Source organism: Cuculus canorus, chromosome 3, assembly GCF_017976375.1.
Source record: "Cuculus canorus isolate bCucCan1 chromosome 3, bCucCan1.pri, whole genome shotgun sequence".
Taxonomy (NCBI): Eukaryota; Metazoa; Chordata; class Aves; order Cuculiformes; family Cuculidae; genus Cuculus; species Cuculus canorus.
Genome location: NC_071403.1, coordinates 54969403 through 54986712, shown reverse-complemented (window position 1 = coordinate 54986712; position 17310 = coordinate 54969403). Strand labels below are relative to the sequence as shown.

General features: G+C 41.8%; 2 protein-coding genes across 13 annotated transcripts in view; one reads left to right on the top strand and one right to left on the bottom strand.

Annotated features, from left to right (window-relative positions):
- The window catches only part of AGPAT4 (1-acylglycerol-3-phosphate O-acyltransferase 4), an 83131-nt gene extending 67065 nt beyond the window's left edge, over positions 1-16066 (top strand). For all 8 annotated transcript variants that reach the window (XM_054064211.1, XM_054064217.1, XM_054064213.1 and 5 more), the window contains 2 exons: positions 4474-4672; positions 12196-16066. In XM_054064211.1, the coding sequence (XP_053920186.1) occupies positions 4474-4672; positions 12196-12287 (291 nt within the window). In that variant the 3' untranslated portion in view covers positions 12288-16066. The remainder of the gene's footprint in view (positions 1-4473; positions 4673-12195) is intronic.
- Positions 16067-16202: 136 nt separating this feature from the next.
- MAP3K4 (mitogen-activated protein kinase kinase kinase 4) overlaps positions 16203-17310 on the bottom strand; it is a 74889-nt gene continuing 73781 nt past the window's right edge. For 3 of the 5 annotated variants that reach the window (XM_054064208.1, XM_054064205.1, XM_054064204.1), the window contains exon 27: positions 16203-16702. In XM_054064208.1, the coding sequence (XP_053920183.1) occupies positions 16682-16702 (21 nt within the window). In that variant the 3' untranslated portion in view covers positions 16203-16681. The remainder of the gene's footprint in view (positions 16703-17310) is intronic. The other 2 variants (XM_054064206.1, XM_054064207.1) reach the window with 1 other exon arrangement.

The window sequence follows — 17310 nt, the reverse complement described above, 5'->3', positions numbered from 1 at the left end:
AAATCAAGGTGTAATTCATGGGCTAAATAAGGTGTATTTTGCTTTAGTGTATTAACATTTTTGTCCCTTGTTTTACCCTGTGCTTTTTATCAAGGTAAAGATTCAACATTAGTAGGACAGGCTCATACATTGCTTTCATATTGTGTGCGAAAAAGATGTGCATTTAAGATTCCTAATAGAATGAGGGCATAATAATAATGACTGTGTTTTTAGATTCCTGCTGATTATTTTTTCCCTCAAATACTTTCATATGCATTCTTCAGACTTTCAGAATCTGTTTCTCATTAGTTTTATTTTTATTAACATAAGAGATAACGGTTGACAAGTGCACTCTTTGAATACCTGCAGCACTCCGTTTTCAATCAGTGGGAGTCACAGGTGTGCAAAGCATGAGGGCCTGGCTGTAGTAAATTAATCTAAGTTATGTATTCAGACTGGAATGCAACAGTGCTTTGGATTTAGAAGTGATAGGGTATAGCTATGCTCTGTTTTCTTTTCTCTGGGGCGGCAAAATTCTGCTGTGCTGTTGTACTATACCCAGAAGACCACGTTAGCATTTCTGTATTGACTGTGTTCTAGTCTTTCTCTGCTTCATACAGTGACTGTTTCTGGTTTAATTCATTACCCTTCTAAAGCAGCTTGCTTACAGGAACATGAAAATAAATGTGGGTTGAGACCTTAGTTGTAGATTTGCTAGCTTTACCTCTCCCGTCTTGTAAATTGTGCCACCAACACCTAATGCAGACACCACGCATAACACCTTTCTGCAGAAAGGCATTGCGTTACCCGTGTGCCCATGCTCCCTCTACAAGCATGTAACTGCAAACGGTCTTTTTGCTGATTATTGCAAAAGTCTGCTTTGTGCTACTATGAATTTATCTGTAACTCAGTTTCATGTTCCTAAGAAATGTTTAGACATTTGCAAGACAAGAACATAAATATAATGAGAATGTGGTGAAGGAATGTGTGTTCGGTAAATCAGACTGGGAGAAAACAGAGCAGGGACATTTCCCCAAGTGTTCCGAGTTGATGAAAGCCCACTTGCAGGGCAAAAAGCAGTTCTGTTTCACCTTTCTGCCATGCATCTTTAAGAAGGTAATTGGCTCTTAGTTAGGATAACAAGCAGCATTGCCACCTAGGTGTTGTCTCTGAAAATGAATTTTGTTCCAGGTTAATGTCTAGAGAGTCTCTAAACATAGTGATAAAATGTAAGAAATCTGTATTCAAAGGGCAGTAATTCATTGCAAGACATGCATTCATCCCCTGCTTTGTCTATTTTGATTGTAGCACTCCAATTTCTGTTTTAAAGTAAGGCAAGTTATCTATCCTACTGAAAAACAGAGTCCTTATTTTATCTTGCATTATAGTTGCATGTGCTGTTGCTTAGTCCTAGTGATTTTCATAATTTTGCAGTACCTTCTCAAGACTTGCATAGCGTGCGCTGAATTATGCTCTAATAGCATGATGTAGTAGGTGGGGAGTGCCCCATGTACTGAGGTCGAGGTTAGAGCGCTGTACATTCACGATGATCAGGGACACAAAGCTGTTTGACTGAGTAATGAAATCAGCAGTTAGTGGACATGAAAAGACATGGGGTTTGTTTGTCTGTTTGGTTTTTAAATTGTCATAAGTCAAGGAGTGAGTCTTCGAGAAAAGCTTGTCTCAAAGTCTTGTTCTGTTGTTTTTAACCTCATTGCCTGATCTCAGTTACATGTACCTCAAGCTGAGATTGTGCTCTCCAGGAATCTTGTGTGTTTATGTTCTTGCTACTTATCACTTCATTTTCTGGCTTAGCCACTGCTGCAAATGCAATGAACAAGACCTTGCCAGATAAAAAATGGCACTGTACTGTTCTGAACCAAACACTGTTCACCTTTTTTCCAAGCTTACAGTAAGCACGACGTCCATGTGCTTCTTCCCCACCTGGCGTGAATTTTGTCCTTCAACAGATGGCCAGCATTGTATCAATAAATGCGAAATTATGACAGGTGCAATTTGGGTTGCACATTACCTATTCTTTCCCTTTTCTTTTTTAAACATTTGCTGGAAAGACTCCCTTTGACTTTAACAAGGACCAGGTTGAGCGTCTAAGCGCCTGGCTTGAAGAGGTACTGTATAACAGTCACAAATCTGCCAGACCTTGGATATTTTATTTCTTTTTTCGCTTCCTTACAGCCTCAGTGCCTGAAATAGAAGTTCTGCTTGAGAATCTTAATTTCCATTAAAAAGAAAGTGCAATTCTAATTCTTCTCACTTGTAACAGAAGCTTGGAAAACAGGGCATGAAAATAGATGCTGAAATGCCCCAGGGAATTAGCAAAGCATGACTGAAGAGAGGAAGTGTACAGAACTCCAGTGTTTGGGAACAAAGGATATATTTTTGGATACTCATTCTCTGTGGGCTTCCTCATGAAAGGGCAGTGGCATACCTCTGCAGTCAGACCTCCCTGGAAGGAGCAGGGAGGAAGAATCCAGTTAGCCTCTCACAAGATGATGGATTTTCCCAGATTTCCCCCCACTGCATTACACACTCCACTGTCTGAAATAACTCATATTTCATGGAGGCATTAGAGGGAGCATATTCCCATGTCCAAATAGGATATTTAGGTCAGTGGGATTTATTCCAAATTTAAAAACAAGCTCTGAATGCAGGGGAGTGAAAGGAACTTAATTTGGGTGAGGTGATTTGAGAGAATTTTTGAAGTATATTGTGGATTTAGATGCCGGCTTGAGCTGTTGATGGGTACCACAGGCATCCTTGCAAAAGCTTAGAAGACAGATCACCCCACAGTCTCTCCTACAAGGAATGTGAATGTTTTTAAGGGTAAGGAATCACTGAAGAGCTGTTCCCCACAATGGTGTAAAATGTGTGGTGGAGGTGATAGCATAGACATTGCTTTGCCTGTTGTGCATTTCACCACCTGTCTCAAACCTCTTGCTGAGATGTGATCAGCGGTTTTGCTGCCCCTAATGCTGTGCAGAGCCAACAAAGAGAAAACTGGTGTGCTTGTTTAAAGCGAGTCTGTCTTGCTGTCAGTAGTAATAGGCCCCCTAATGGCAATATCAGTAATAGTCAGAAATTCTTAACTTTTCTGGGTAATACCACTGTCTAGAAACCTAACCCTATGTAGTATAATTCAATTTACTGATGATCAGTTGTTCTGTGTTAAACCGGTCATAAACCAAAATCCTCAAGGCACTGTAAGGAAAAATTCATACACTGTGTAATTTTTTGAAGGCAGCTAATTAATTTGCCATAATGATCCCAGTACAATCTAGCTTGCATGTGCAAAATGGTCATAATTTTTCTAATCTAATAAAGAGAGCACAGTGCTTTAATTACTGTGTAATCTCTTAAAAGCTAAATGCTCCCTTTGAAATAGATAAAATGGTAGCTGCCTGTAATTGCTCGAGTTGCCAATAAATAATTAAAGAATTGTATGTCAGCTGGAGTGTAAGTGTAAAATCACAGCATAGTAGAAGTAATCTTCTTGTGGTTGATTAGGGCAAATTTTTGAAATTTTGAAATTTTTTCTTGAAGCTTTACTTTCTTTGAAGAAGTTTTTTTTCTTCATTCTGGCTAAATTGAGGTTCCTCTTTATGTCAATCTAGTGCTGACTTCATTAATTAACCAGTTTTATATGATAACGCAGATTAATAATCTTTGCTTTTGAACCAGAAGGAAGGGTTGTTTTTCCTATCCACTTTCATATCTTGGATTGATCACATCGCTGAAGGCAATGCCATTCATTCATCCATCTGGGCTCTAGAGGAAGATGCTGAGTTCTAAGTCTTCTGTGCTTTAAGAAGCACACACCACAAAACAAAAAATCCAAACCCCACCTCATTGTCATCCTCATACTAAAAAAGAGACTCCTTTGGTCAATACAGTGAGACATTCTAAGCTGTTTCTTGCTCAACTGTCTGCTAAGAGGTTCGGCACCCAAACTTCCTTCCGTAACCTTCATGGGAACAACATGAACGAGACTGCATCTATGGGGCGATGCAGACAGGAGGGGGTGGTGTTCTGTGGGGTACGGGACAAGATGGTTCAAGAAAACCTTAGGAAGCAGAGGATCTGCTGCTGTAGCCCAAACACTTCTGTGACTTACCAGCAGTAATTTGGTCAGTGGCCATGGTTCTTCCAGATCATTCAACAGGGATGTTTACATTGCTGCAGGAGCGTACATCTCCTCACCCTTCTTGTTTTACTGGGCATGTAATACTCTTCAGGCATGCCATTTTTCAGGTTTCTGTGTATAGGAGAAAGAAAAGATGCACCCATCAGTGTAAGCTTTTTTTTTTTTTTTGACTGTGTATTCGTTGACTTCAAAGTGCAAGGTTTCCAGCTATAGCTTGGTCTTTCATCTCCTCCTGCAGTTACAAGCCTGCAGAAAGGGGAACATCAAAGTCAGAGATGGCTGGTTTTGTTGGCAGATGTGGATTTAATTGTTGCCCTCCTCTGTTCTACTAGGATGCATTCCAGGAAGAGTACTACCGAACTGGAACCTACCCTGCAGTCCCTATAGTACCACCCCGACGACCATGGACACTTTTGAACTGGCTTTTCTGGGCATTATTGCTGCTATATCCTTTATTCAAGCTGCTCATCAATATGATCAACAGTGGATCATCGCTGACACTGGCTAGTTTTGCATTTGTCATTGTAATGGGTAAGTTTTCTGAAAGAGAAAGAGAAGGCAACAGGCAGACATGATTTTTTGAGGTTTATTGAATGTATACATGACTTGTGAATTCAAGAGACCATGTGATACTATAGTCACTTTAGCCTGGAATAGGTTAAATAGATGCTTTTTTGTCATTGTTTATTTTTGTATAGCTGTTTTATTTTTTGTAAGGACTGCATATAAAATTTTCTGTTTCTGTAGAAATCAAAGCAGTAACTTTCTGGTGGGTTGCCTGCAAGAGGGTTTCTTTTCTAGTGTAGTGTGTTGCTGGGTTTCACTCTGAATGCCTAGAAGAGATGCTCAAGTATAATTTATTCTGTTTGAGAATTCCTTCATCTCATCATAGTCTGATTGTCATCCACTGGAAATCCATGAACTTGTGACTTAAAGATAGCCTGTTGTGGCCTTCTACTCTCACAGGGCATAGATCATCACCAGTGATTTCTACAGTTTCTATGGTAGTTCTCTACTGCTTTGGTTTGTGCTTAAACTGGTATGTTATTTAAGAGGAGGAAGGAAAATGAAACAAGGAGTTGGCCTACAGAAGGGGGGAGAGAGTTCATTTGGAAATCTTTATGGAAGCAGAAATCAGGTCTGTTTGGCAAATTACATCATATCTGGGTGCTTGATTGAAGAACAAGTTCCTTTTCCAAGCTGTTTCCTGGAAATATTTTCTATAGGTGCACTGATCATCACATATATTTATGGCTTCGTCACCTTGATGTCTATGTATATTATAAATATCCTTTGAAAAAGAAACAGACGTTCACAGTCCTCCTGGCTTGGAGTGAACTTGAATGCTGAGATATTAGTTATCTTGAAAAAACATGTCCAAAATAGCTACATGGATGAAATAGGAAAACATGGATCATTTTCTTGTTTTAGAAGTATATCTAGAAGGGCGTCTTTGCTTTTTTCCTAGAGAATTCTTCCTAACACATAATATTTCTTTGCATTCTCAAAAAGGTCTTAATCTTGAGGAGGTTCCATGTTAGTCTAATCAAGATGAATTTAACTAATGGCCTTTTGCTCCATCTGTGAAGAGCTTGAAATGGTAGGCACACGATATTCTTTTTCAGAAAGTGCCAACCAAGTCAAACTGCATAAGCTACTGCAGAAGCTTCTTATAAGGATCACAGGAAAAGGAAGCGTGTGTGTGTGTGTGCATGCACACAGGATATTTGCTTCTGGATACTTTGGGCAAGAGGAAGGAAAACAAGAGCAAGGATAAGGTCCACCATAATAGTTGGTATATTAATGTGGGTGAGGTAGAGGGAAAAGGAGGGCAATCCTGTGCTCTTTTCCTCACCCTGAGATATTGTTGGTGCTTTTAATCCTGGGAATGTTTTATATAAAATGTGTAAGAACTTCCTGGAGCAGTGACTACAACTTAGAAGCACCTTTTTTTGACGTACCTTACTTGTAGGATGGCAGTACTTTTTGAGCTGAACCAGTACAGGTGGCATTGTGACAGCTCACCTGATACTCCAGAATCAGGAAGTTCATTGCAGTGCCTAATATCTCATTGTAAGTAGATTGCTGTTTCTAAGGGCAGTTTCAGTACCTGATAATATTATCTTTATTAGCGTAGATGTAGAGAGCACAAAAATGCATAAACCTTCTGTGATAGGAAGGAGCGGAGGAACTAGGAGGTCCTTTAACCTCGTACTCCCTGCTTTGTTTCCAGAGTGTCATTTATCTTTTGGATAGTCTGTGCTAATTGCACTCTCCAGTTAAACTCTTACTGGCTTATAAGTAACTGACTGCTCGCATGGAAAGAGCCATAAGAGAAATACCCCACTGCAGTCAAGCTGCAGTGAAAAAGCACTGTAATACCTCAGACCCTAACTCTCAGATCCAAGGAATGAATAACCAATGTATATATATAGCTCTGCTAGTTCAGCTCAAACACTTTCAACCCTAAATAAACAATGTCTCTTCTTTATACTGAGAATGCTGAGCCATTCCCTCTTGCTTCACTGTGCAGCAGTTTGGCTATTTATACTCATAATAATCATCGCATTGTGCTAATATCTAACTACTCGGTCTGGGACCAGGAGCCATTTGTGATACTACTTGAACCTATGCAAGGCTGTCCCTGCTCCAGAGGATCCATGCTCAAGCAGCTGGAGAGACAAAAGTCTCTTTTTGAAAACTGACTTTAGTTTCATAGGACACATGGCAAGAGATTTATATATTTGGCTCACAACTGCTATTTAAAACTTCAGGCTGATATTTTGGTGTTAAGGCAGTCAGTGAGCCTGTCAAATACCAGTATTTGTATTTTGCAGCAGCATCTTTTTTTCTCTCCTCCTGCTTCCCCCATCTCATTTGACTCCAAAGAACCCAGTGTTAGGTTGCCTTTCATGTTTGGTAATTTGTGCTGAAGAGGACAACCTTCATGCTCTAGAATAATTTTATTATAGTGCTGTGAACAGCAGTTAAAAGGGGATTGTTGGTTTTGTATGCGAAAGATGAAAGGACTTCTTTTGACTTTCAAATAAAGAAGTAGCTCTAGAAGCATAATGGCATGTGGGCTTAGGGCGTGGGGCCAGCAGTTAAGTATCAGTTATAGGCAAGAGAAGTATTTCATTTGAACCAAGTGTAAGTAGTAATATGCCAGCTTTGATTCTGCAGGAGCTGTTTTGTGTCTGCTATAGAGTATGTGCTCAGTGCTATTAGAAAACCTGTTTCCGTGGATCACAGTGCAAACTGTGAGTGAGGCCTTGGTGATTTGAGAGTGTCTGAGTGCAGACTGTTGACCGGAGGGTTGAACCATGATGTGATCTGGGCAGCAAGGCTGTTGATGCCTATAGGCTGAGATGAGTGAAAGGTGTGGAGAGCATGAGCCAGCAGTGTTACAGTAAGTTTTACAACAGCAGGAGGATACAAACCATATGCAGGATTCTGCCTATGTTGGTTCTGCCTGTTGGTGGAGCTGCCAGACAATCTAGCCTTTCAGCCTGGTGCCTAAACCTGTTATTTTTTTGTTACTTGCTTGCTTCTTCACCTTTATAGTAAGATTGGCCCTAAATGGCAATTTCCACCATTCATATAAGCTTTAATTTTACAAATCTTTATTTCTTTGTATAACCTATATAATTCAGGCGTACTGCAGACTACATATGGGAAATTTTTATACTTCTACTTCCTGTGCTGCTTATAGCACTTCCTATGTGGTACAAACCTAGGTAATAGATAAGAAGAAATCCTGAGGTGTGAGGGAGAAAGTGGAAATCTGCTGCTCTAAGCTAAGTTTTTTGCTGACGGATGTGGTAGTCTGTGTCTGTGGGGTGGTTTTCTTGGAGCTAAAACGGGTTGCAAGAACAAGATTCCATTATTGGTTCTGTCTATATGTGTTAACTCAGCCCTCCCTCAGCCTCCACCACTCTGGCAGGGAGAGCAGGTCCTCCGTAGCTTCCTGAAACTTTTGGCTGGTGGATATGATTGGTAGAAAGATGGCAGGAGTTCAGTTACCTTCTGTAGTTTGCCATGGAGCGGTGCAGGGATGCTTCAGCTGATTGATAGCTTCTCTCAGAGTGGGCTTAAACTCTTATAGCTTATTAAGTTAGACACAATTCTTACTTGATCTCCATTTCTCCCCTTCCTTGCCCAAAACAAAACCCAAAACACCTGCTTCCCTTACTATAGTTGTATTTAAAGCAATAGTGGAATAAATCCTTAAACATGATGGTATCACTAAAGCATGCATTAAGGCTCCAGGAGAGTTATGGTGGGGAGGCAGGCAGTGCCAGGAGAAACCACAGAGGCACCCCAGCACTCCTCCCCGCTTTGCTTCCACAAGCCTGGCAAACATGAGCAACCCATTGTCGCACCCCAGCTTCCCTAGGGTGCTGAGGGCTGCAGGGTGAAATGAGGACAGAAGGGCAGTGGCAGCTGCTGCCGGGGAGCAAAGGAGAAGGAAAAGAACCTCAAAATCTGAATTGCTGAACCGAGGTATTTTTTGGTGTCCAGGCGGTAGCAGTCCTCCAACTGGATGAAATCCCCAATGTACTGTGCGGTTGCTATAACAGCTGCTCTTATTTATGCTCTGTGTCCATTTCCAGATGCTGTTTCTATGTCTTCTAGTTAGTCTTAATGATTTCATGCTTACTATTATGTTAGACTGCAGGCTACATGTTGGATCTTCCTCTTGTCTTCCTTAGCTCATGCCATTTAAATGTCAGAGATGTTGTTTCCTGTTTGTGAGAGTGTAAGCTTTCACTCGTCCCAGTTGTGTGCTTTTCCATTCATGGACTAACAGTGGAGTGTATGTGACAGTGAAATCGCTAGGAGCCACCTCCTTCACTGGGCTGTGCACAGTGCTGCGCTCTCCCTGTGAGAGGGCTCAGCTTTCCTCCTGTCTGGGCAGCCAGGAGACAGCCAGAGGGCAGCCCCACAGGCAGCCCAGCTTCCCTATTGCACCACTGTCTGTTCAGCCATCGCTGTGTCACATCATATGTGACTCATTTCTGGTATTCAATTATCACCTGCACTACTAAAAACTGTCGCTTCATTTACTGTTGTGCTACAAAACACGAGTCTCTAGGTGACTGGTTTGTTTTCAAGTGCCAGTATTTCAAAAGAACAAAATATAACAGTGCTTTTCATCCAAGTAAATCGAACAGAAGACAGTAGCTGAAGTGGAAGGGCTCTTCTGGAGATCAGCTAGCCTAAACCCCCAGCTCAGAGCAGTGTCAGCTACAGCAGGTTGCTCAGGGCTGTGTCTCACTGGCTTTTGAGTATCTCCAAGGACAGAGGCTCTATAACCTCCCTGGGCAGCCAGCCAGCGTTCAACCACCTGCACAGTAAAGATGTTTTTTCTTCCTTTTTTTTTCTCATGTTTCAGCGTGTGCCCATTCCCTTCTGTCCTGTCACTGGGCACTGAGATGAGCCTGGCTCTGTCTGCTTTACATCGTCCCTTTGGATATTTATGCACAGTGATAGGATTGCACCACACTTCTTTCCTCCAGGCTGCATACGATCCCAACTCTTTCAGCCTCTTCTCACATGAAAGATGCTTCCTCCATTCACTTACGCATCTCTGTGGCCTTCACTGGCCTCACTCTAGTATGTCCATGTCTCTTGTGGACTGAGAAGCCCAGACTGCACCCAGCATTCCATATGTGCCTCACCAGTGTTGAGCAGGGAAGGAAAGATCATCTCCCTCACCCTGCTGGATACACTCTACTTAGTGCAGCACTGGGCAGCTTTGATCCTCCTTTCCCACAGATGCACACTGCTGGTGTCTACCAGGAAGCCCGGGTGCTTCTCTGCAGAGCTGCCTTCTACTCGCCTATTATCTTCTTAAATAATATACTCAGCTTTTTCAAGTTGCCTCATTTACAGTTGTTAACACTTGCTCAATAGTTTGTGCTCCACTACAGAACAGTTTGCTTGAAGCACAAGGGAGAAGTAGCTGTTTACAAAAGTGATGGTTGTGCACGGTTGATATGGTAGTGTGAGGTTGCAGCTGGACAAGCAAACGACTGGTAAAGCTCAGGGTAGTACTGGTTACCAGCTGGCAGCTCTCTCCTCTGCCTGTGCTGGAGAGAAGCAAATGCCTGGACACAGGGCCTTGTATCCGCTCTGCTATTGGCAGCTGATGCCTGGTAGCAATGCAATGCCTCTGAGTTCTCTTGGTGATCTCAGGCTTCAACTTGACCATAAAGTCCTTCAGCTGCTGAGGAACTGTTCAGGGTGATCTTAGAAAGGTAAAGACTGATGAGAATGAGATGTTTAGGCCACCTCAGAGGACTACGCCTTCAGCAAGAAACTGGGATGTGGAGGCTTAGGGGAGGCTCATGGCTATCTTGCTTGGTTTTTTTAAGAAAAAGCATTGACAGCAGAGGGGAGAGGCTTGTGACTCACAAGTAAGTTGGCCAGAAAGAAGTGCAGTTGTCACACCAGAAGGACAGGATGTGATCCAGGGGGACCTGGACAGGCTGGAGAAGTGGGCCTGTAAGAACCTTACGAGGTTCAACAAGGCCAAGTGCAAGGTCCTACACCTGGGTCAGGGCAATCCACCATTTCAATACAGGATGGGGAATGATGTGATTGAGAGCAGCCCTGCTGAGAAAGACTTGGGGGTGCTGGTGGATGAGAAGCTTGACATGAGCCAGCAATGTGCGCTCACAGCCCAGGCGGCCAACTGTATCCTGAGCTGCATCAAAAGAAATGGGGCCAGCAGGTCAAGGGAGGTGATTCTGCCACTCTGCTCTGCTTTCATGAGACCCCCACCTGGAGTATTTTGTCCAGTTCTTATGTCGGAATCCCCGACATAAGAAGGATATGGAGTTATTGGAAAACATCCAGAAGAGGATGACAAAGATGATCAGAGGGCTGGAGCACCTCTGCTCCAGCTGAGAGAGGACAGGACAGGCTGAGAGAGTTGGGGTTGTTCAGCCTGGAGAAGAGGCGGCTTTGGGGAGACCTTATAGCGACCTCCCGGTACTTGAAGGGGCTACAGGAAGGCTGGAGAGGGACTGTTTACAAAGGCTTGGAGTGATAGGATGAGAGGGAATGGCTTTAAAATAGAGGGGGAAGATTTAGACTAGACGTTAGGAAGAAATTCTTCACAAGGAGGGTGGTGAGACACTGGAACAAGGCCTAGTGGGAGGTGTCCCTGCCTGTGGCAAAGAGGTTGGAACTGGATGATCTTTTAAGGTCCCTTGCAACCCAAACCATTCTATAAGTGTGTCGTTTCTGGAAATGTACAGTAGCTGAGCAGAAGTTTGGAGAACAATAAATCGAGGCAGCTGAGCCCCTTTACAAAAGAGACGAAGAAAAGCTGTGAGAGGAGGGGGAGGGCTTAGGCTGAGCTGTGTTTAGCTTAAAAGTCATTTCCAACACTAAATTATGAAAAAAAAACCCAACATAAATCCCCATGCATGGTGAATTATTACCACTAAATCAAGTCTTTTAAATTAACCTGGCCTCTTGTAACAGACCGTTTCATAAGCTGTAGTTAAAAAAAATGCCACAACTTACCTTTTTCTTGTTGTTCATCAAGATCAGAAGTGCCCTTGCACTTGATTGTGTTCTTCCAGGCATGGGGGCTGTTGAAAGCAGGCAGAATTCCCTTCCTTGTCACACACAGTACAGATACATTAGTACAGCATGTCACTCAACTGCTGGGAGCCAGGTAACCACCAAAGCACCTCCGTGTCACTGCCAGCTTCACCTAAGGTTTAACAGGGCTGATGAGCACATCATGCCTGTGCCTCTCACTCCATACTGGTTCGCATAGCCTCCTCCCTGCTGGTGGGAAAGGACATATCTCCTCTGTGGCCACCAACCTATCCTCAAGTGAAATACCGTGGGCAGTTTACTTAACACAGGGGCGTGAGGACATCTTTCATCAAAGGTCAAGCATGGGTAGTTTCTATTAATGCTGTAATGCAATAAGGCTGAGAATGCTGTTGGTCTTTCAAAGTGCTACACCTCTACAAAGCTTCAATTTCTGCTTTCGTGCTGCTTTTAACTTTATTTTTTTATTTATGTTGCAGCTTCTGTTGGTGTCAGATGGATGATAGGCGTTACAGAAATAAACAAGGGCTCCACCTATGGCAACAATGACAACAAACAGAAACAAAAGTAGCATCTGCAGACTGCTTCAATCCAAAGGAAACAAATGCAACTTCTGAAAACTCTTAAGTGCATATCACGGTCCTTAAAGTGAGATCAGAGGAAGGGTAGGACGAGCAATTGCTGTGCATTTCTGAATTTGTGCTCTTGTTATTTCTCCCGAGGGGGTTGGGCTGGATGACATGCTTGAAAGATGCACTCCTTCGCATACTCTCTACATCAGGTTTGCATTTGTTTGGTTGGTTTGTTTTCCTATGAAGTGTCTTAAGTTTTGAAGGAAAAAAAAAATGCCAGTGTGCTTGTATGATGAGACTCTACCTGGAAACTAACCAGAGATGCAGGCTTTATCTTACCTAACTTAGCTCTAAGGAATGGATAAATGTCAGAAGATCATTACAAGATGATGAAAATTGATAGTTGTGTAGATCACACGTTAACAATTTAACAACCATAATCTGTCAATGTTTAAATACAGTAAGATGCTCTGCTTGGTGATACCAGTATTGGACTGAAGGAACTCTACTGAACTGTCAGAATTGCAGTAGAGTTTTCCTACATCTAGAACTTCTTCCTACCATCTGCACCACATGGGCCCTTTAAAACTTAAGGCAGACCTTTGCTGAGGGCCCACTCTGTTAGATTGGAGCTTTGCAGTAGCATAACCTGGAGTGGAATTTGGCCTTGTGGCCTCAACAGAGCTGCATTGCCCACTGCCATGTCTTTCTCCAGGCATTACATCAGCAGGAGAGCCGAAACCTGTAATTCTTTCGAAAATAAATGGCATTTGTAGTTTGGAAAAGTTGAGGTAATAAAATAGCTTTCAGATTTAAACACTGATTAAAATTCTAGGCCTTGCTAACAATGGTGGAAACAAAACAACTGGGTATATGCTGTAACTAAGTAATACAAAGTTATGCCCTGCACCCATACTTTTGTGATCCCAGTTAATCCGCTTATCTGCCTTTTCTGATAAATTAGTTTACATTGTACCTCATAACAGTCAGCCTGAAGTAATACTTAAAGTATCTTTTGCTTCTCTTTTGGAGAGAAGAGGGAAAGTAGGATAGAGACCTGTCACAGTAGTACAGTCTTAGAGTTTTTTATGGCTGTCTGGACTTGCTTTGACACCTTTCCGAATTAGAAAAAGACCTAGAATCAAGCCCCTGGGGAAAGTGTGTTGGTCTGGTTCCTAGTACTGATTCCAGAGCAGCTTCCTCTTGTTTTTAAACCTCAAGAGGTAGGGATACACAAGTTACTAAAAAGAGCTTGTTTGAAGAAAGAGAAAAAAAAATGAAAAGAGGGGACTTCCAACTAAAAAAAAAAGTCTTTTAAAACCTAAAGATACCGATGCAGAGCAGTGGCATTATTATTGGCATTTTCAATTTCCATTGCACACAAGACTAACCCATGGTAGCTTAGGGACAGACTCTGTGTCTCTACAGAAGAAAGTGAGCAGTCTTCGTCTAGCAGCTGGTTTTTAAAAAAAATTTTACTTTTCCTATAATAAAGCCGAGGCCAGAAGAAACAGGGGCTGATAAAATGGAATATGAGTCATTCCATGAAATATGCATTTACTGTTCAGTGTATCAGATCATCTAGAAAAGTCTTTTTAATATGCAGCACCTAAAGAGCCAGCGGAGTTGTGTTTTTAGCATGGGGCAGGGAGTAAAGTACTTTGAGATCAAAGGCAGTAAAATGTACAATGCAAAGGAAGGAATTGGCCTTTGGAAGTGCAACAGAGTAGTCGTGGGGGGCACTTTCCCCCACCCTTCTTGTGTACACATGCATTCCCTGTGCTCTGAAGTTTTCTGGAATAGGTTGTATGAGGTCATGAACATAAACATGGTCTTTAGTGTAGTTTTGCAACACCTGAAATAGAGCCTGAGTTTCAGAGAATACTGCCATGCTTATAAAGCTGTTCTCTTAATAAAGCACAGGCCCTGCACTCTATTTGCCAGAGCAATTTTAACAGTGGAAAACTGAGTATTAAAACCTGTATTAGTGTCCAAAGGTCCAGCCATCCTGGAGTAATACATCAGGCATGCTGATGAGACTGGCTTGAAAACACCATACAGAAGACTTTGAAAATGGGTGGGAGTGAGGAAAGCTCTCTCCAAGTGAGCGTGTTACTGTAAACCATACCTGGCAGAGTGGGCTTTGGTCAGGTGGTAGAATGAACCCTACTCTACAGGCAGGGGTGAATAGTTCTGAGCAGCAATACATATTCGTGTAGTGATAGAGACTATAGTATTTTTGCCTTTTTAAGAAGCCACTGATTTACATGCTGGCAGGGAGACATTTAACATTCCTTATGAACCTTAGTCCTTCTCTCTCCAACTGCATGCAGTGCCACTTCTCCCAGAATAAAATACCAAACATGTAACTACTTCTTCTGAAAGAGTATTTCACACCTGTTTCCCTGGGACCAACCCTTAGAACAAGCTGAGGGCCAAACACACCACTTGTAGATCCACCCTCCTAAGCGCTTCTAGAAGTCCCAGTGCACAAGGTCTGCACCACTGGGCCCCCTCCAGTGTTCACTGGCAAACAGAGAAAGCTCACTGGTGCTTGCCAAAGTTAAAATAGTCCAGTTCACTGTATTAGAAGAATGACATAGGTCACTAGGAAGCAGTGTTTGCCCCTCATCCCCACAAGCAACTGTATGTTCTACAACTGCCTTAATAAAAGTAGTCTTAACGTTTGTTTATACAAAAATAAAAGTATAAAAAGCTAATGTGCAGTGAATGAGTCTTCTTTTGGTTGGCAACAATGAACTCATACAAGTTTAATTTTTACCTTCACTACTAGATGCTATCCTCTGTTCCTGTTTGTGTTCAAGGGCACCTGAAACAAGGCAAATGAGGACACAAACCACGCAGATACATGTGATATACTGTAAAGTGAAACACACAGCAGGCCGGGGGAACTCCTGCCTCAGGGTCTTTCATAGCCAGTTGCTGAGGATGACCATATGCTTCCCTTCCTATCATAACTGAAAACAGAGACCTGAAGAGAAGAGACAGTCTTTGGTTAAATTCAGCACTGGATTTTTTTTTGAGAGTCTAGACAACACCATGTTGGTGACCTGCACAGTGACATTCCTTTTCTAGATTTTCATGTTAGATTTTGTGATACCTCCTCCATAGCTCACGTGGCTGCTAAAAGCTACCCCACACCTGCAGCAAACCAAGGATTCGTGGATTAAGTAAGTGGAGTGATAGGACTTTAGAATAAAGCCAAACATTAAAAGCAAGTTCTCTGCTTTCTATGCAAGATACCTATTTTATGGTCTAGAGCTGTAACAGGGATATCTAAACTTAGTGTGCACTAATGCTTATGAGTAACATTTTAAGTCAAGCATTTGTAACAGCAAGCCAAACAAAATATTCTAATTAGATGAGGTGTTGCAGATTGTGTCTTCTAATTGATAACCACTTCTAACCTCTCTGTTTTCTGACTGATGACAGTGGGAGATGTTGGGGAAATCGAAGTCCAGAATCAGAAATCAATTTTAAAAAGCTCTTAACAATAAGTTCTTGGTTTTGCCAAACAGAACACCAGAATAATCTTAGCTCATTAGTCTCTTGGCCACAGAAATGCCATGCACATCATTCCCTGCGTTCAAGAGGAAAGTTAATTTTACAACATGACTCTATCCCTTCTGTTACAGGTAGTGTCATATAGGTAGAGATGATGAAGGAGGGACCCTAATTCTATTATCACTTCTGTAGTGTAAGATGCTCCTTACGTATCTCAAAGTTGACAAAACATTGACTACAGCAATGAGAGATGCCTATTGTGGTTGGGTTACCTTAGCAGTAAACAAGTACTGAAAAAAATTGATTTCTTTACACAAGGAAATCCCTTCACCAACAAACTCCTAAAATAAACCATTTATTGAGAAAAAACCTTTTTTTAAAATTTCATTAATCAGCCCTGTGCATAACAAATCTGAAGCTTGCCAAAAACAAATAAACAAAAAACCCAGTAAAAGTTCACAGTCAGTGCACTCAACAAACAGATTAAAAAACAAGGTCCATAACGCCTGATAACACTACAGCATTTTTCTGAACCTAAAGAGTTCAAAAATACTACATATTAACATTACAGTTCTCAATCAAATGAGAAACAGGAAAAAGAACAAAAGAAGGTATGGTCCATATACAGTAGTAATGGCACTTTCACTGAAACATGCAGCTTCTTCCAACTTGCAGACACTGTCACATGAGCAACATGTGCCAAGTAAAACATACAAGAGCAGCAGAGAAAGTGACGCTCGTCACTTGTGCAGTCTTCGTAAGTTCAGCTTTTACACTGCTTCTCAGCAAAGTCTTTATGTAAATATTACATACAGTAGTGATTAAAAGATATCTTGCCAGAATAAAAAAGGCCAGAGACTGAATAACTTCATTCTTCATCTGTGCAAACCTGTGAAGGGGACAAAAGGCAATTAATTCAATTGTCTCCCTACTGCGGCAAGAAGATGACAACAGATCAATTTCTTTAGCACCTTCGTTGAACAGGAAGGTAAGAGGACATCTTTGAAGCTTTCTTCTTTCTCCCTTGCTGTACAGATAATTAATTACAAGTGTTTATATGCAACTCTTCCATTTCCCAAGAAGCTCATTGCCTCTGATGGATGGGATCTGGCTACAGTTGCACTGATGAGAGGGATGGGTATGATGATCCCAAACACAACGTTATTAAACCACACTACTGAAGTGCACTTTTACACTGGAAAAATGGGACAGAGCTGAATTCCTACCTCTTCAAAACTGAAGTTAGTAATATACTTAAATTTGCAGGTGCACATATTTGCCTATTCTTAAGCAAAGAATTAAACCCAGGTTCATGCAAGATCTGCAAATTGTTATGTCAACTGCCAGATAAAGGTTCAAGATGAACATAAGTATGAACTTAAAAGAAAAGCAGATCTTTGCACTGACAGATGGTAGAGTTCTCAAGCATGTCCTTGTTTCACTTTTTATGGAGGAGCCCCTTATCTCTTCATTACAGAAATCTGTACATACGTACTT